Source organism: Rhinolophus sinicus, linkage group LG02, assembly GCF_036562045.2.
Source record: "Rhinolophus sinicus isolate RSC01 linkage group LG02, ASM3656204v1, whole genome shotgun sequence".
NCBI lineage: Eukaryota > Metazoa > Chordata > Mammalia > Chiroptera > Rhinolophidae > Rhinolophus > Rhinolophus sinicus.
The window spans coordinates 135,180,699-135,201,501 of record NC_133752.1 but is presented as its reverse complement, the minus strand read 5'-3'; the positions used below and the strand labels follow the sequence as shown (position 1 = coordinate 135,201,501).

General features: G+C 39.8%; 1 protein-coding gene across 2 annotated transcripts in view; it reads left to right on the top strand.

Annotated features, from left to right (window-relative positions):
• Window positions 1-20,803, top strand: part of MYRFL (myelin regulatory factor like) — a 101,037-nt gene that overhangs the window by 16,265 nt on the left and 63,969 nt on the right. For both annotated transcript variants that reach the window (XM_074325425.1, XM_019748994.2), the window contains exon 2: window positions 11,119-11,209. In XM_074325425.1, the coding sequence (XP_074181526.1) occupies window positions 11,119-11,209 (91 nt within the window). The remainder of the gene's footprint in view (window positions 1-11,118; window positions 11,210-20,803) is intronic.

Genomic DNA, 20,803 nt, shown 5'->3' with positions numbered 1-20,803 from the left:
GTTGCCATTTTCAATCTTTAGTTGCAGGGGACGCAGCCCATCATCCCATGTGGGAATTGAAATGGCAACCTTGTTGTTGAGAGCTCGCACTGTAACCAACTGAGTCATCTGGCTGCCCCTCTGGCAGCTCAATGCAGCTCATTCATTGTCTTCAATCTAGTTGTGGAGGGTGCAGCTCACTGGCTCATGTGGAAATAGAACCAGCAACCCTGCTGTTAAGAGCTCACGCTCTAACCAACTGAGCCATCCGGCGCCCTACATTTTTAGTCATAGGACTTCTGTTTGGTTAGACTTCAGGTGGTTCACCCGGTTGATTGTTCTATAATTTAGTTGTAATTTTAATGATTTCATGGAAGGATGCAGACACAGTTTGTATCTATTCTACCATCTTGGATCAGGAATCACCACCCTAACCCCCTGCTTTGATGAAACCAATCTGCCGAAGTTCAGCACTTGGTGTATTGTTTCTGCGTCCTGTGTTTAGGGGGTGGAGGTGAGGAGCAGGGAAGGAATAAGAAGGGAATGAACATTTATTATGAGCCTAGCACATAGTGTTAAAGGGGGGAAAAAATTCAATGATACTGTTAAAGCATGGTAAGGAGGACTTTATTCCAAAAAGAGACCTTCACAATAGGTATAATGACAATTGTGACAAACTTTTGCAGTGGGGGAAAGAGACTGAGTACAACTTTGTGTACAGTATAGGCAAGTAGGAATTTTTAGCCAAGGAGCAGGGTAAGGGGGATTCTGGAAAAAATGACCTAACAAGACTTGCTGGACATAGGCGAGGGTGATCAGACATCACCTGGGCGATGGTGGAGGCTGAGCAACCTAATTTAGATAACAAGGGTGATCATATATGGACAATGGGGGATGCTGGTTAAACTGATTTATCAGGTTTCTTGCTCAAATTAAAAAATGCACAGAGAAACATGGAAGTAGCCCTTGTTGAAAAGTTCAGGGGAGTCTGAATACAGCTTGGTCAAGGAGAGAACATGTTAGTAGTGGGTTATATATGTTACTACATTTAGTCTGTAAGCAACGCTCTAAGGTGGTAAAACCCAGATGAGGAAACAGGCTCAGACAGGTTCAGGAGAACTGGAATTTAACCCAGGTCTGCCTGTTTTGCAGTTTCTCAAATTCTCATGCTTTTCCTGGCTCCAGGTCACATGGGGTTCCCTCCTTCTGGAACACTCTGTCCTCCCTTATTCACCTGGATAACTGCTGTTCACCCCTGAGGTCTTGGCCTTGGTTGGCCTCATTCCCTCCTGGCTCCCGTGTTTTCCATAGTATTTTGCACTTCACCTTTCAAAGTATGTATTGCCTTTTTCTGTGTCTGTCTCTTATGGACACATGGAAGGAAGGAACTATGTCATTCATTGCTGCAGCCTCAGCAGCTAGGAACTGGCACATAGTAGGTACTAAAAAAAAACTGATGAATTAGTAAATATAAAACACCAAACCTGGTCTTTCCCCCAGGATTCCAAGCCTTCTGGATTTCCCTCCCCTTTATTTCTTGAATTTAAGAGGACATGAAACCCAGCCCTCATCCATTGCTCTGCTGGGCTGTCCCCTTCCTATATGCCTGGCTTGACAGAATAGGAAGTGATTGCTGAGGCAGGCCGGGCACCCCTGAAAGCCACAGGGTCGGCAGCTTCCTTGTCACATTTTCCTGAATTTGTGCCATGCAGAGTACACCCATGGGGCCTTGATTTAGTATTCAATGCTGTGTGTTTCAGACAAGTCCAACCACCTGTACAGCCTGTGGTGGATATCCCCTTTTTAGATCTCCTTCCTTTGGGATGGTTTTCCTCTTCCTCCTCCTTTTTGGCCTTTGGCAAAGTTAGACTTTCTAATAGACCAAACTAGAACAATAATTCTTCAGAATCTTGGACAGGAAATCAATAAGATTTCTAAATGTGTTCCTATACCACTTAAAAACGTTTTTGTCAGCTTCTGTTTCCCAAATTTATCTTTTATGGTTAACATGCACTTGTGTTTTATTTCTCTTCTGGTGTTTTATTTTTTCCTGCATTTATTAACATTAGTACGTGTTATTGAGGAGAAAATGGACTTAGTGTGTTCAGAGAGGGGAGGAGAGTCCCTGAGTTCAGGAAGGTAGCTCTAATGTAATTGATTTAATCCAGTTATAATTTCAGTTTCCTCCTCTCTCCTTTCCTTATAATTCAGCAGCTGTAACTCTTCTTTGTAACCCCTTTCTAACATCCTTTTTGTAAAGGGTAAATTCCTATATTTTCTGAAGTACTTAACAATATTAATAATAATTTTATGTGTTCCTTACATTTTTATTAGGAATGTTGTTGTTTTTATTATTTTTTTAAGTGGTTTGCCTCAACCCTACTTTCCTTCATTACTTTGCATGATTTTGTGGAAAGCAAGGTTGCTCAGGAGCACACACATTATGTTATAGTAGAAAACCCCTGAGCCCCTGCAATAACAACTGTGTTACTGCTACTTGAGCAAGTTATTTAAGCTCACTAAGAGTATGTGCTCTTCTGAAAAATGGGGATAATAATACTTCATATTTGATAGAATGAAATTGTGAGGATGAAATGAAAAAGTAGCTGTAAAATTCTTAGCGTAATATCAGTAGATATAAAGTGCTCAACAAATTTACCAAGTGTTATTATTATTATTCTCCATTGACCATCTCTCATGTGGCTTGACTTGTGATTCTGTCACACTCTGTTGGCTCTCCTCTGGACACCCCACTATTTGTCAACATTCCTCTTAAGGTATGGGGCCCATGTCATCAAGATTGGACGTGTGTATTGAAGAATGGGACTTCAGCATCCTAGTTCACTACTCAATGATTTTATTGTTTTATTATGATAGTTTCTTTTCCCATTACTTCCTCATGATGATGCAACTAAAAGACCTCTGTCTGTATCACCAGTTCACTCATAAGCCAAGTTTCCATCCCGTATTTACATAATGTAAAAAGTCAATGTAAAACTGAATGCTTAACCTATAAAATTTCATCTGTCAGTCAGTCATCAATCCAGTGGGTCCAGATGAGACCTGACTCTTTTATACCATATTGCACCTTGCCTACCTCCTTCAAGCTATCTACATACTTGGCCAGTTCGCTTTCTCTGTAATTATCCAAATCAGAAAAAACAGTATTGAGAAGGATAAGAGCAGAGTCATTTTATACTGAATTTTAGGATTTTTTCCAGGTTAACATTTTGGGGTACAGTTGTTCTCCCAGTTATAAATTTGCTTCTAATGTAATTTTCTCCACTTTTCTCCATCTTAGCTACAAATATAGCCATTCTTGACTGCCCACCCCTCCCCTCCAAATAGAATTGGAAGCCCCCTTGACTTATTACACCATGTTGGTAACTGTCTGCTTCCTTTCGGTGCCCCTCTCCTACCTTGAGGGTAAGATTGTCGCCCACTGTTGTGTCCCCAGTTCCTAGCACACACACTTCATTAAAATATTTGTTGAATGTTGAATGAATGAATGAGCAATTTTGTTAAGTGTCTGGCCGAAGTCAAGATACACATTTCCACGGAGGGTGTCCTAATCTGCTAGTCAGGCGACTGAACAGGAAGTAAAATCTACCTGCACGACCAGTTCTTGGTGGGCAGCTGCAGGCTCCCTGATGTCTTCTGCTGTTCATGGAGTCCAGCAGCCAGGTTTTTAGCAATCCTTTGTAGAATTTTGCATCTGTGACAGTTATAGAAAACCCATGTGGGTGTTGCCATTCTGTTACACAATGTGCTTGAACTATTTATTTGCTGAAGTTGGATAAAGGTTAATTTTCATTTTATCTTTTGATTATCGGGCACATGGATTTCAGGTGATTCATAGCCCATTAAAGTCCAGAGACAGTCTTTTAATTTGGTCACTATTTCCAACAAAGGGTCATGTTAACTCTGCTTGAAAGAACTAATTAGATCCTTCCTGGATGAAGGCAGGATAACCTGTGCAGGGAGGCCTGGGAGACTCTCAGGATTCCAAGGCATTAGGTGGAGTGTTGCCGGGGGCAGCGCTCTGTGCTCACCTCTGCCTGCAAGGGTGCAAACACAGGGCTGACACGGTATGACCCTCAGCAGATGAATTCCTCCAGCTCCTTCTCAGGCTCCTCACCCAACTCTCATACTTCCTCTATTTCCTCTCACAAGGCACCAGCACAACCTCCCACCCAGCCACCGTAACAGGGAAGAGAATAGCCTGGATTCCTTCTAATCAGTCACAGAGTCCAATGGGGATCTTCTTTCTCATACTTCTCACAGCCAGTGGTGTGCTGGTAAATGTGAAACAATCAACTCTTTGGGGGAAGACATTCCCCAATTTGTAGTGTTTGCCAATTTCCATGGTGTAAATCCTCCCACTATGACTAATTTCAAGCTATTAACATGATACCAACTATGGAGATGGAGAAAGATGTGCAGAACTTTGTACAATTGGCTCCTGCTCGCCACTGCACATTCTCCCACTTTGCTGACCCTACCTCCATTGTACCAGATCACGCCTTCACGGCTTTCAGGGCCCCAGGATCTGCTCCTGCTGACGGTTCCAGCCTCATGGACCCCATTCCTGGAAGCTTTTCCTGGCACCCTGTTGCTCCTGCTGAGTCATTTAAGTGTCCCATAATGCTCTGTGTACAACTCCGTTTTCACATCAAATTGCTATGGTGTGTTTTTATGCCAGTTTTTCTCACTAGTCTGTGAACTTCTTGAGCACAGGAACTGATGATAATGACAAAGGGTATGTTTACTGAGCTGGGAACTATGCTAGGTACCTTATATGCACAATTCCATTTAATCCTCCCAGCAACTCTGTGAGGTAGATGCTCTGATTTTCCTCATTTTATAGAGAAGAAAACTGAGACACAGAGAGGCCAGGTAATTTGCCCAAGGTTGCAGAGTTGGGAAGTGTCTCAGCCAGCTTTGACTCCAGGCCTGATTGTAGAACCAGGACCCTTTCTTACTAAGGCTCCTTTGTCTTTGTGTCTCTAGCCTTGTGCCTGGTCAATAACAGTTGCCCTTTGATTGTGTGTTGCGTGATTTAATGAGGGATGGCGAATATTGGCAGTGTTCTTACCTCGTCTCTTCCTTCTAGTCTTGTCCAGCTTCGCTCCCAACAGCAGGCAGAGAGACCTTTCAAAACTATAGACCTGATAATGCCACCCCTCTGATGAAAATTTTCAATGTTTTCATAACTTTTAAGACAAATTCCTTACCTTGATACCTATAAAACTTCATGATCTGTTGTCTGACGGTTTCTCTAGATATACCTTCCACCAGTCAAAATCACATTTGTTCATGCAAATCTTATTACTCACCCAACAAATTCAGTATTTATCGAATAACTGCCATGTTCCAGGCCTTGTTTTAGATGCTTTAGGATCTGTACAAAAAGAGGCAGTTTCTACCTGAGAGAGGCTTAGAGTTCAGTAGAGACAGACACACACCACGTGATTGCTACAGTGGTGGAACTAAAAGTATATGCGGCTTGCAGTGGATCCATGAAAAGCACTGCTTTCATTCTTCCATGTTCTTTACCTGCCTCCAGCTCTGGCACCTTTCCACAGGAGTCCTGCTGCGGACTATTGGAATTCATTTGCACATGCTTTTTTTCTGCTCCTAGAATTTTATTATTTTTTTTATCACCCTTGGCTTATCCTTAAAAATTCCTTTCAAGTGTGACCTTCAGGAAATCCTTGCACCCCCCCACCCCGCCCCCCATCAGCCTAACTGAAAGGCTCCCATGGTACCCATGCCTACAACCATTCTAACATGAACACCCTGTGCTAGTACAGCTGATTTTCTTGTCCCTCTCATGGGGTTGTAAACCAATCCCTGATTTTATTCCCAGGCACATTGTGGATGCTAAGTAAACGTTAAATAAATGAAGGAAACAATTAGTCAATGAGTGATTGGAAGTGTCTCTGGGGAAATGTTCATCTCCCTCTGAACTCACTGTGACTCTAAACGCCCACATTAGATTTTAAATCCAGTTTTATTTTCAGTGGATTTTCAAGACAAAGGTATCCTTAGAAATTAGAAAAGGAGAGTATGGTTTCTTCTCTTCTCCATTTTCTTGTCTTTTTCCACTGCTCCTCTTTCCTTTTCGGAACATCCATGAACATTTCTGCTCCAGTTTCTCACAAACACTGGCATATCAGAGGGAAACCATGTTTCAATCCAAAGGGACACCAGGGGAATCCTCACTGCTGCTTTTTAGAATCTTTTTAAAAACTTAGAGTTGTCATAAGAGACAAATATTGTTATCTTGCCTGTTGTCTGAATACTCTGAGTAGCGTTGCTGTGGGACAAAAAGTGTAGATGGAGAAGTAGCAGGGGACATTGGGTTGAGGAAAGTGATGTGGGAAAGGAAACTATCAGGTAGAAATAAGAAAGGTCTTTATGTAGCTGGGGTGGGGCGGGGAAGAAGGGAGGGAGTAATGAAAAGCTGTGCACACCCTACTTATACCTTTGGAGATGCACTGTTTCCCCAAAGGCTTATTATGTGTTAGTAGGTCCTGTGGATGCAGCTTGGGTTTGCCTGTGGCACTCCCTGGAAGATTGATTCTCATAACTATGTGCTTTCTCCTGGTCTGCCCAAGGCCAAGGACAGCAGGGCAGATTAGCATCGTGCAGCTGTCACTGCACTTGGAAGGAGGCAGAAAACTAGGGTGAATAAGGGCTTTTTAAAAAAAATTTTTTATTGGGTAGTATTGGAGAACAGTGTGTTTCTCCAGGGCCCATCAGCTCCAAGTCGTTGTCCTTCAATCTAGTTGTGGAGGGCACAGCTCAGGCCCAAGTCCAGTCGCCATTTTCAATCTTTGTTGCAGGGGGCACAGCCCCCTTGCGGTAATTGAACCAACAACCTTGCTGTTGAGAGCTCACGCTTTAACCAACTGAGCCGTCCAGCAGCCCCACCAACAGCTCATTGTCTTCAATCTAGCTGGGGGGTGCAGCTCACTGGCCCATGTGGGAATTGAACCAGTGACCTGTTGTTAAGAGCCCGCACTCTAACCAACTGAGCCACTCGGCCGCCCCGAATAAGGGCTTTGCTTTCTGAGAGCAATAAAGGGACAGTTCTCTGGCACTCCCAGGAGGTCTGGGTTTTGTGAGCAGGACTGTGACAGCCCTTCCCAGGCACAAAGATAAATGCAGAAAAGGGCACAATTGAGGTTCGATTGTGGGATGCCCAACGATGCCCTCTTCGCAGGTTTGGGTGTTATAAACCAGTTTTTAAGACATTTAGAGCAAAGTGCTTATTTTTAAAAGCAAGAGATTTATTTTAAGAACCATTAGAGAGTGTCCCTGTGTGTGTAAAGCCTCCTGGAAACAATTTTATCTGACACTATGAATTTATCTTGTTGAGTAATTTCCTTTGGGTCTGGAAGGCACAGATGTGATGTTGGAATCCTAGAGAAAGCAGGCTACTGCAGGGGTCATCTCTCCTTGTTCATTAAGGGCTTTGGACAAATCACACAGGGCAGGTCCTGGGAGCTGAAGACCATCTCCTATTTCTACCTGGGGATAGGAGTGGGGGAGGGTGGGTGATGGAAAGCAAGTGCACATCAGTCAGGTCTTAGCATCTATGGGCCACCTCCTGTTTCTCCTTGGGGAATGTGTGTGTGTGTGTGTGTGTGTGTGTGTGTGTGTGTGTGTGTGTGTGTGTGTGTCTGTGTGTGTGTCTGTGTGTGGCAGGGGTCCTGTATAAAGCAGATGGGACACCAGCAGGGGCTTCAGTAGGAAACTAAACAGATCTTTCCCTCCATCTGTTTCTCTTAGCAATCAGCTTGACCAAAGCCCAGTGAAGTAGTAGAAGCCAGTTGCTTCACTGCAGTTGGTTGGCATTGTTGGGGTAGTGAGAGCAGGTTCAGGAATCAGGCAGGCCTGGTTGGCTTCCCTGTGTGTCACTTACTAGTTGTGACCCTGGCAAGCTAGTGAACGTGTGTAATCACTTAGCCTTTCCTGTATACGGTCAATAATATTAATGTCCACCTCCGGGGGCTGTTACGAGGATTAATGAGATAATGCAGGTGAAGTGCTAATCCTTTTGCTTTGCTCAGAGTAAGAACCCCTAACTGCCTCTGAATGTCCCTGCACAACTGGGATCGTGTGAGAATTGATCTCCCTTCTTCTGTTCTTGTCCCCTGGTCCCCACAAAGCAACCAGAGTGACCTTTCAAAAATGTAAAGCACATCATGTCACTTTCCAAAAAACTTTCCGTTGCTTTGACCGCTTCTCCTACCCGCTTCCCTGTGCTCCTGTGCTCTGGCCGCTCTAAAATTATTTGCTTCTCAGACATGCTAAGCATGGCACAGCCCCCGGGCTTTTGTCCTTGCTATTCCCTCTGCTTGGCATGTTCTGCCCTCCATATTTGCCTGGCTGGCTGCTTCCTGAGCAAGGCCTCCACGTCAAAAGGAGCTCTTCTCCCTCAGTCTATCATACCATGAGTTTTATTTTCATCACTGTCCAAAAATATCTTATTAATTTATTATTTCTCATAAGTTATTTATGTCCTCCCTCACCCCCACCCCCACTATTGCCACCTTTCCCTTCCTTAGAATCCAAGCTCTGTGAGGGGAATCTTGTTCGTTTTTTTTTCACTACTCTATCCTTAGGATCTTGTACAGTGCTTGGCACATGGTAGTTACTTAATAAATCTTGGTTGAATCAATGGAAAAAATGAATGAGTCTTGTCCTGCTCAGCTCCATCTTATACTTCCTTCAAAGTCTAGCTCAAGATTAAACTCCATTATCAGGTTATTTCTGACCATCTCGACTTTTAGGACTCTCTTCTATCTATTTGCCTCTTAGTTCATACCACTGAATGGAGTTGGTGATCTCTCTTTTCTTGCATTTCCTTTCTCTTTTCCCTCCCTCCCTTCTACCTGTCTCTGGTACCCATTAATTTTTCCCACTTGGGAGGTGCTCAAGATTTTTAAAGTTTTACTTTAATGCCTTTGGATGAGATACCAAGCCAAAAGCTAAACATTAAATAAATGTCCCTCCTGTAACTGGTGCAGTGATCTGAATTCCAAGGTACCTTGCCCCAGGAAGAACACGAGGCACCGGATTACATGAGGGGCATTGGTGTAGGGGACAGAGAATTAAAGTTTCACATATTTAAACTGTACCTGGAAAAAAACCCCACAAAGTTAATAACTGGTGAATATAAGTGAAGGGTATAAGTGAGTTCTTTTGTATTCTTATAGTTTCTCTTAAGGTTAAACATTACTTTAAAATAAAATGTTAAAACAATTTTCCCCCTCAAAAAAGTGAAATTTATCAGTCTCTTTCTTTATAATTTTGTTTTTCATGCCATGCTTGGAAGAGCCTTCTTTATCTCAAGTTCATAAGAATATTCACTCATGCTTTCTTTCTATGATTTCATTTATTATTCATGTTGAAATATTTGATCTATCTGGAATTTTGGTGTGGAAGCAGGGAAATGATCCGGGTTTTTTTCTTCCAAATGTCTGGCTAATTTTCCACATAAATTTCATTGAATAACCAATCTTTTTTCACTGGTGTTAAAGGATATGTTTATCATGTACTAAAAATCTTTACGTCTTCCATATATATGTAATATTTGATATGCCCTGGACTTGGTTGTATTCCTTTAATGTGTCCATTTGTGTGTTTCTTGGCACTCATTTATTCCCCTTCCATATATATATATATATATATATATATATATATATTTTTTTTTTTTTTTTTTTTTTTTTGGCGATTTGGGGGTATTTATTTTTCCAGAAGAATTTCAGAACACTTTTTTAACTTGGAGATTATTTGATTTCAGGTAACATACAAACCAATTCAAAAAGCTTTATTGGGTATATAAAGACTTTGTCATTATAATTAAAGCAAAAGTGAAACAACCAGGCTCAGTAAGGGTTAAAAATCAAGAAAGACCTGGGTAAGTGTGGCAGAAATATTAAGACTATCACTCTAGTCCTCAGCTTTAGTTATTACATGACTTAATCTCAACCACAAGCTTTAAAGTCTATTAGTTCAAATTCTTGGGACAAATACTTGGATTGATAACTGGCCAACCAATGAATTGGTTCTCCCTGACTCAGGTGCCTGTAGAGGTGATGTGTTACAAATACAAGGGGGAAGTTCTCAGAAAATGAATATATGGGTTTGGCAGATATCCTAAATAATAGAAGTTTTTGCAATGTTGAGTCTTTTAGTCTAAAAACAATGTAGTTCTTTTCATTTATTCAAATCTCTTACAAACCTTTGTACAGTTTTTTAAGCTTTTAAAAAATTGTCCCTAAATAAGTGTTTAGATGTTTTATGCTTTTGTTATTTTGAGGGGAATTTTATTTTTTTATTTATATTTATCGAATGATTGGTTGGTTATTTTTTAATATATAAGAAAGTACTTTCTATATATTATTTTTAACCAACTACTCTATTGAATTTCCTGATTATTTCTTATTGTCAGTTGTTTCTCTCGAATTTGCTAGGTAGAGTCATGTTATCTGCAAATAAAGATTGTTTTGTCTTTATAATATATTCATATATTTTATATTCTTTTATAAAAATCTAACATCTTAATTATGATCAGAATGAAAACAATAAGTTTATTTTCAATTTTTTAAACCAAGAAAAAGGACAGAAATATTGTGTTATATTGTGGGAAGTCTAACAAAATATGAAGCAATATATTGAACGTGTTGTTCAACTAAACTGGAAAAAATATCTGTCCATCCATCCATCCACTCATCCAATAAATGTTTATTGCTGCCTTCTTTATACATAGATTCTTATGGTTACAATAAGAAAGACTCAGTCCCTGCCCTTAAAAATTTTACATAGAGAAACAAACACGAAAACAAACAATTGTAATAGTATATAAGGCAAAACACATGGTGATAAAGGAAGCACATAAAAAAGTCACCTAAACCAGCCTTGGACAGTCAGCATAGGCTGTTGGAGGAGGGTGACATCTAAAGAGATTTCTGAAGGAAATATTGAAATGGAAGAAAGACCACTCTCAATAAATGTATTATGCCATTTAGTTGCTTTGAAATTCTTGGATTCAAGCATGTCAATGTTTTAGTCATTAGCCATTTTGAAATCTTCATGAATCTCAAGATTTACAATTTGTCTTTGCAGCTCAGGGGACCAATGACACTCTGGGGAACCCAGCCCTGGATACAAGTCTACTGGAAGAATTCTTGGGCAGTGATTTCGATTTGGGGGCCTTGTAAGTAATGAGAGCATTGCTCTCCATTTGATGTTTTAAAAATTATAAGATAATTAAGTGGTGTGGGATGTATTCTCTCCTGTTTTATTTTCTAAAAGTGCTTGGATAGAGTTGGTATTATTTCTTCTGTAAATCTTTGGTAGATTTCACCAGTGAAGCCAGCTAAACCTGGAGTTTTCTTTATAGGAAGGTCGTCGTCTTGCAATTCACTATCTTTAATAGATATGGGGCAATTCAGGTTATCTATGGGTAGTTATCAGCTTAGTCAGTTTGTATCTTGCAATGCATTTGTTCATTTCATCTAAGTTGTCGAATTCACAGGCCTAAAGTTGTTCATTATCTTTCCTTGTTATATTTTTAATGTCCATACAGTCTATAGTGATGATCCTTTTGTTGTTCTTGATATCAGTAATTTGTGTCTTTTTTTTTTTTTTTCCTTTTTCTTTTTGCTCAATCTGGCAAGAGGTTTATTAGTTTTTTTTAACCTTTCAATGAACCAGCTTTTGGCTAAATTTATATTCTTAATCGTTTTTCTGTTTTGTTTCACTGATTTCTTATCTTATTTTCTCATATTAACATAGCCACTCTCGCTTTCTTTTTTAAGTTTAATTTACATACAGTAAAATTCAATTTTTTTTGTGTGTGTATAGTTTTGTGAGTGTTGACAAATTCATATAGTCATTTAATTACTACTATGATCAGCACACACAACAGTCTTCTCACCTGAAACATTTCCCTTTGTGGTCAAACCCCTCACCCACTCCAAGCCCCTTGTGACCATAGATTTATTCTGTCCCTATAGTTTTGCTTTTTCCTGAATGTCACGTAAACGAAACCATATTATATATAACATTTTGAGTGTGGCTTCTTTCATTAAGCATAATGTTTTTGATCAATAGTTCATTTCTTTTTACTGGGAGAGAGATTCCATTGAATGTTTATAACACAGATTATTTATCCAGTCACCCATTCAAGGACATTTGGATTATTTCCACATTTTTGGCAATTATGAATAGCTTCTATAAATATTCATGCACAGGTTTTTGTGTGATCAAGAGTTTTAATTTCTCTAGAGTGATATTTAGGATAAAGACTGCTGAGTCATATTGTAAGTGTAAGCTTAATTTGATAAAAATTGCCAAATTTTCTAGCATGGCCATACCATTTAGCATTATAACTAGCAATGTATGAAACATCCAATTGCTTCTCTTCATCACCAGTTCTTGGTATTATCAGTTTTTATTTTTAAGTTTTATTATAGCCATTCTAATAGGTTTATAATGTTATCTCATTGTGTTTTAATTTGCATTTTTCTATTGAGTATTGGTGTTGAGGATCATTTCATGTGTTTGTTTGCTATTCATGCACTTTGTTTGGTGAAGTATCTGTTCAAATTTTTTGCCCATTTAAAAAAATTGGGGCTGTTTTCTTATCTTTGAGTTTAAAGAACCCTTTAAATATTCTGGATAGAAAAACTTTGTTGGGTATGTGACTCATGAAGATTTCCTTCCAGTCAATAGCTCATGTTTTCATCCTGCTAATAGTTTCTTTCCCAGACCAAAGTTTTAAATTTTGGTGATATCCAAGTTTTAAAATTTTGGTGGGGCCGGCCCGGTGGCTCAGGCGGTTAGAGCTCCGTGCTCCTAATTCCGAAGGCTGCCGGTTCGATTCCCACATGGGCCAGTGGGCTCTCAACCACAAGGTTGCCAGTTCAACTCCTCGAGTCCCACAAGGGATGGTGGGCTGCGCCCCCTGCAACTAAGATTGAACAGGGCACCTTGAGCTGAGCTGCTGCTGAGCTCCCAGATGGCTCAGTTGGTTGGAGTGCGTCCTCTCAACCACAAGGTTGCCAGTTCGACTCCTGCAAGGGATGGTGGGCAGCGCCCCCTGCAACTAGCAACGGCAACTGGACCTGGAGCTGAGCTGCGCCCTCCACAACTAAGACTGAAAGGACACAACTTGAAGCTGAACGGCACCCTCCACAACTAAGATTGAAAGGACAACAACTTGACTTGGAAAAAAGTCCTGGAAGTACACACTGTTCCCCAATAAAGTCCTGTTCCCCTTCCCCAATAAAATCTTTAAAAAAAAAAAAAAAAAAAAAAAAAAAAATTTTGGTAATGTCCAATTTATTCTATTTTTCAAATACGGTATATTCTTTATATCTAAGAAATACAGATATTGCCTAATCTAAATTCTCAAAGATTTTCTACTGTTTTCTTCTAAAAGTTTTAGAGCTTTATATTTAGGTCTATGGTCCATTTTGAGCTAATTTTTGTGTGAGGTTTGATGTAGAGATTAAGGTTAATTTCTTTGTATATGAATGTCCAATTATTCCAGAATCATTTGTTGAATAACTTTTCTCCATTGAATTACCTTTACACTGTTGTTTTGACTTCTCATGTAAATATTAGAATCAGGTTGTTGCTATCTGTACAACCCTGCTTAGATTTTGATTAGGATAGTATAAAGTCTAGTGATCCATTGGAGGAGAACTGACATCTTAGCAAATTGAGTGTTCCAATCCATGAACATGGTATAGCTCTCATTTATTTAGGCCTTCTTTGGTTTCTTTCATTAGTGTTTATAGTTTTCAGCATACAAATCCTACACTAAATATTTTACATTTTTCTTTGAGCTATTGTAAACATAACCCTTCCCCTAATTTTAGGTTCTAATTATTCATTACCAATATAGGGAAATATTCATTTTTATATATTGGACTTGAGTCCTGCAATCTTAATGAAGTCACTTATTAGCCCTAGGAGCTTTTTTGTAGATTTCTTAGCATTTTCTATGCTGACAATCGTGTCATCTGCAAACTGGAACATTTGTGTGGCTTTATTTCCAAACTGTATACCTTTTGATATTTTTTCTTGTCTTATTAAACTGGGTAGGACCTTGGGTATAATGATGAATAGAGAAGTAGTGAGAGCAGATATCTCTGATCTTAGAGGGAAATCAATTGGTTTTTTAAATTATTAGGTATAATGTTAGCTGTAAGTTTTTTGCTTTACTAACTCAAGGATATTCTCTTCTACTCCTAGTTTGCTGAGAATTGTTATCATGAATGGATGTTGATGTTGAATTTTGTCAAATATTATTTCTGTGTTTATCATGATTATATAGTTTTTTTCTCCTGTCTATTAATATGGTGGGTTACTTTGCTTAATTTTCGAATATTGAAACAGACTTGTATTCCTGGGACAAATCCCAGTTAGTTGTGATGTATAATTTTTTTATATATTGCTGGGTTCAATTTGCTAAAAATTATGTTGAAGATTTTGCATCTATGTTCATGAGAATATTGGTCTGCAGTATTTTTTCCTTATGTGGCATTTTTCTGGCTTTACAATCAGAATAATCAAAGGCTCCTGAAATTAGTTGGAAAGTGTTCCCTCCTCTTAAATTCTCTGGGCGAGATTGTGTGGCATAGGATTTCTTTCTTTCCTACATATTTGGGAGAATTAAGCAGTAAAATAATCTGTGTCTGTAGTTTGCTTTGTTGGAAGATCTTAGCTACAAATTAAATTTATCCAATAGATTCAGGACTATTCATCTTATCTCTTTCTGCTTTAGTGAATTTGGGTAGCTTGTTTCCCCTGCCCTCCCCCATGCCAAGTAATTGGTCCATTTCATATGTATGAACATGGAGTTGTTCATTGTATTTCTTATTAGCCTTCTGCAGACTCTGAGGAATCTGTAGTGATAGTCTCTCTTCTATTCCTCATATTGGTAATTTGTTTCTTTTCTCTTTTTTAGATCAGTCTTATTAGATATTTATCACTTTTATTGCTCTTTTCAAATAAGCAGCTTTGGTTTCATTGATATTTTTCTATTTTGTTTGTTTACAATTTCACTAATTTTTATATTTATTTTTATTATTTTTCTTCTTCTGCTTGCTTTAGGTTTAGTTTGCTCTTTTTCCCCCTAGATTATTAAAGTGGAGGCTTTATTTGAGTTCTTTATTTTGGACCTCTCTTTGTTTCCTAATTTAAGCATGCACTGCTATGCATTTCCCTCTCTCTGTGGCTTTAGCTGCCTCCCTCAGTTTTTGATATGCTATATTTTAATTTTCTTTCAGCTCAAAAGATTTTCTAGTTTTTCTTGGTTCATGGACAGGTGGAACTGTGTTGTTTAATTTCCAAATATTTGGGAATTTTCCATATATTTTTCTGCTATTGATTTCCAGTTTAACTCTATTGTGGACAGAGAACATACTTTGTATGATTCTAATTCTTTTAAATTTGTTAAGGTTTGCTTTATGACCCAGGATATGGCCTATCTTGCTGAATGTTTCTGTGCACTTGAAAAGAATGTGCATTCAGTTGCTTTTGAGTGAAGCATTCTATAAATGCTAATTAGGTCAAATTGGTTGACATTGTTCAGGTCTTCTATATCATTGCTGATTATTGTCTACTTCTTTTATCTATTACTATAGAGGAATGTTAAAAATTTTAAGAATGCTTGTAGATTTAGAATTCTTTGTTGATAAGTTCTTTTTTTCCCCAGCACTTAAAAAATGTGACCTACTGTCTTCTGACCTCCATGGTTTCTGATGAGAAACAGTTATTTGAACCATTATTCCCTTGTATATATGTCATTTTTCTCCAGCTGCAAGATGTTTTCTTTATCTTTGGTTTCCAGAAGTTTTATTATGATACAGCTAGATTTTATTGGTGATTATATTATTTGGGATTTGCTCAACTTTTCAAATCTGTAAATTTACGTGTTTTTTTTTTTTTATTACCTCTGGAAGTTTTCAGCTATTATTTCTTCACACTTATTTTTCTGTACCAACATCGTTCTTTCCTCTTCCTAGGACTCCAACAATACAAATGTTAGATGTTTGATACTGTACACAAGTCCCTGAGTCTCAGTTGATTTTTTCCAATGGTTTTTCTCCCTGTTGTTTCTAATAGATAATTTCTGTTGATCTCTCCTCAAGTTCACTGACCCTGCTCTGTTATCTCCAGTCTGTTATTGAGCTCACTTCGGCATACCTGTAAATGCCCTCCCTCCTCTCCCCCATGAAAGACAGAGAGTGAAACCAAAGCTGAATCTCAATAGTAATGGGGAAACCTGTTTGCAGACATTTCTGGTAACTGGTTTTTGCTGCTCTTTGCCAATAAAAACTTCCTTACCAAATGACCATGAGTAAAAGGGAAACTCAACATTTTACAAGCTAGTACACACACACACACACACACACACACACCAAATAAACTGCCCAATGTCTGAGCTTGCACTCTGAGCCAACTGTACAGCTCCAGGCACTGCATGGGCTGAACCCAGACACTAGTTGCCCTGTGCCTGCCCTCACATTCCTCTCACTCCAACCAAGCAGCCAGCATGAATTCCTGTGGGGAGGGTGGGCAGTATATATCCTTACCATCTCAGGCCTGGAAACAACCTGCCAGTTTTCTAGTCTTTCTCCCCTACGTGACTTCTCCTTAAGAGAAGGTATAGCTGATTCCACTGCGGTTCTATTTAATCATCTGAATCACTTTTAGATCTAGCAGAAAGAACTTGAGCTGTTTTTTGGGGAAAGTGAACAAAAGTCTTATTCAAAAAGCTATCTTCTTACCTGGGAGTTCTGAAATCTGCTATATGAGCTTAGTCTCCATGATAATAATAGTTCTTCCTTCAGGACCAGAGATATCTCCCTATAGGCTATCGCTATTGGTTTGCCCAATCAGATTCACTCTACGTTTGGGGGTGGGTGGGGTGTGTAAGTAAGGTAAAGGAGGGAGTTAATATTTTTTGAGCACTTACCAAGTGTTGGGCAGTATTCTTTGCACTTTACATAATCATTAATTTCATTACGTATTTGATTTTACACATTTCATTCTTTTAAAAACTCTGCCAAATAGGCCCAATATTGTCCATATTTTGCAGATGAGGAGGCTGAGGTTTGAAGAGGTTAGCTAACTCTCCATAGGTAAATAAGTGGCAAAGCTCACATTAAAATGTGCCTGACTCTAGAACACATGCCCTTTCTTCTATGTGCAGCTTTTCAATTCATTGATATTTTAGGTGCTATTTTGGAGGAATGTGAATTTCAGGGAAATATATTAAATGTGTCTAACATTATCTGCCAAAGGTGTGACTCAGGATGGATCTGAGCCATAGTTTGCAAAGATTGTCGGCGTTCTCACCCATGAAAGAAAAGTCTTATGATCACTTAACCTGTCATTGCCTGATAAAAACTGCTCAGGTGCATGCAGTTGGGCGGCAATAAAAATCTGAGTGAGAACAAGTGGACACAGGGCCAGTTCATGATCATAGAGTTGTTGGGCTGGTTCAACGATCATGACATCTGTACAACTTATTCAAATACTCCAAGTGTTGAGTATTTCTAAACACCAGGCTCTTTTCATAGCTTAGCTGCATTCCTCCCAATAACCCTGGGATGCAGGTTTTCTTGCCTACGTTTAAAGCTAGTAAAAGGCAGAGCTAGGATTCAAACCTGAGTTTACTACACGTCTTGATTACTTCTCCGCTATTACATTACCTGTGAATTGTGCTTTTTAAAAAAATGTCAGTGACAACTCTTTATCTAAGTGATCTAAGAGACCACTAGACTGCAAACTTGCTGAGAGCCAGTTTGAATCTCATAAGCAGATCTTCAAATCTCAAACATATTAAAAATTAGTTTATGGAATTATTGGCCCTGTAAGACAGATGCCCCTAAATTCTCTGTAGAAAACTGGTCCCATGAGATGCTGTGGGGAAAAAAAATAGAAGTTCCATGATCAATTAATAAGTTTATGACTCACTGGCTTAAACAAAATTAAATAAACTTTACTGCAGGAATTTTCAGAGGCTTTGATGTGTTAATGTGCAACTGGGGAAGGGAAATGCAGAGTTCCTCAAACTGATTTGGCCATAAACCCCTTTTGGGAAGCATGTGCCCATGTATGAGCATTGGGATGTGCTGCTCAGGGCATTCTCATGTTTCCTTGTGAATCTGATTGGTCCGTTGGGCTGGGGACAGTCCTGTCAGTATTTGAAGGTTTCTGAAAATTGCCTGTAACCCTTTATTTCCTGTGTGGCAGAGTCCAGGGCAGCTTCTGCATAGGACAAGCAGGCTGAAGTCTTCTCTGAGTCCCTAGGTTAGCCAGCCAGTTACCAACTAGGGATAAGGGGAGCTGTGGTAGTTGGACATGCTGGGAAACGTCCAGGTGTGGAGACCCGCTTGGAGGGTAGGAGGCTAGATAGTTAGGGGATAGAATAAAACTCTGGAGGTTGCAGTGAAAAAGGATATGGTGTGTGTGTGTGTGTGTGTCTGTGTGTGTAGAGGAAGGCAGACTCTGGAAAAGAGACTAGTGAATCTTCAAAACAGACTTTGTTTCCTTTAAAAATGCACGAGATTGAGGAGATCACTTTGTAAATTGTATACATGTCTAACCACTATGCTGTACACCTGAAACTAATATAAAATATTGGTTGTCAATTGTAATTGAAAAATAAATAAAAACTTAAAACAATGTATGAGGTGACACCTCACAGGCTTGAATGAGTGACTTCACAGGAAGGGACCTTAGAGACAAATTAAGTCCATTTTAATGGTTGAGATGAAGCATCTCATATTCTGGGTTTTACTTAGAACTCGGCTTATTGGGGTTGGACGGCAAACTGAATTAGGAGTCAGTGACCAGCTGCGTATTTTAGTTGTGCTTCAGGTGGAGTAGTGCTGATAAGCTCTGTACTGTGCTGTTATGAAAGGGAGTGAAGTAATACGCCTAGTTCTATGAGAAGAGCTTGTTAGAGGCTGTTTGAGTTCATTGACCTGTTTGACTTCTGGGTTCACCCGGATTCAGTAGGAGGAAGACGACACAAAGGCTGAAACATTACTGGCGACCTCTCGATTCTAGAGATTTGTGGAGAATGAAATAATTTGATTAGGATGAAAACATTGTGTTCTTTAGAGCGTGAACTCTGGCCAGATGAATAATCTCGGGTGTTATTTCACCTCATCAAACCCCAGTTTCATTGCCTGTTTCAATAGTACCTGTTTCAATACTAGAGATTAGATGAGACAACACAGGCAGAGGGCTAGCTGGGTGTCTGGCCCAGAGTAGGTTTTCTGTAAAGGTTATGTATTTCTAAAGGAGCAGAAGATGGGTGTGAGGGATGTCAGGTTCCTTGCCATTTGCCAAGGTCGGGCTGGAGGGAAGGAATGAGGTCATGCTTTTCTTGCCTCTCACTGCCCCGTCACGAAATGATTTTCTTGGGCTACCTTATTCACTGGTGGCATTTCTGCCATGACCCTTTCCTATCCCAAGTTCTAGGTGGTGGGTACAAACCCTAACTAAGCTCGATCGAGTATTTTTTGAGTACCTACTACATGCTCACTACTGGGCACGATGCAGGACACACACACCCACACCCACACACTATTAAGACATACTCTTAATGTGAATGGCCTTGTGGGAGGATACATCACACCCATGGAAAATCGGAGAAAATACTTTAAGAGTGACTGCTTTTATAGTTGCGTAATGGGGTACGACTGTGAACAAGACAGATGAAACCCCCTCTAAGGAAGTGTGGTGGGAAGCAGTCTTCCCTGCAGGGCACTCAGGCATTTCTCTCTGAGTTGGTGGTGCGTGGGGATGAAAAAAGCAGACTGACTTGTTGTAGGTTTAAGTATTGTTTTTCAGTTCTCTCCAGACAGCACATTTCCTTATTGCCTGCTCCTGGGTTAAGTTGTTCCGAGGCCTTCACTCTTGGTACTGCTCTGCTGTCGTGTCATTCTGGTGGGAAGAGAAAGACAATGGCATGTAGTATCACGTCATTCCATGAGATAAGAAAAATAAGTTTAAGGCAATGGGGTAGAAAGTGAGGGGTGGTGGCTTTAGATTGGGTGGTCAGGAAAGCCCTCTCTGGATACATGAATTTATATATATCAACATATTTACGGCTATAGGTAATGTACAAAAGTAGCACTTCACATTTATGAAGTACTAACTCTGTACAAGGCACCGTGCTGAGTTGAGCTCACTGTGCGGTAGAACTTTACAGAAAGGGCAGAGGGGTGTGAAGGCACCGGGGGAGTCATTGGAGAAAACGGATTGGACTGCTGGAGTGCAGCTTGTCCCAGCTGGGTTTGCACATGAAACCCATGTCTTCATACTGTGACGATGTCCTGCACAGTGCCTAGTAGAGGCGTGAGGACATAGTAGGCACTCAGTAAATACTTGCTCAAGCCTGGTTGCAATCTGAAAGAAATACATACTGGCTGCTTTGGGGGCAGCATGCAGAGGTCATGGATGTACATATAACCTCCATCAGCTGGAGGGTAAAAGTCTGTTCTGCACCCTCTCTTTTGGTTTGCATGGCATTAAACCTCCAGGGGACTGTGTTTCTCCATTCATCGTTCAAAACTCAAAACAAGTTGTGTGTCTGAGACAAAGGGGTTTAGAAGGCAAATTATTATTATTATTGTTTTTTAATCAGCAGCTAAGAATCTTTTGATTGTTTCAACTATCTCCTACAGAAGTTAGAGACAGAGATAGCCCCTCAGGGAGAGACCTCTGGTGTCTGTCGCTTCCTAGGCTCACGTCATGGAAATCTCTTTGGCTTCATAGG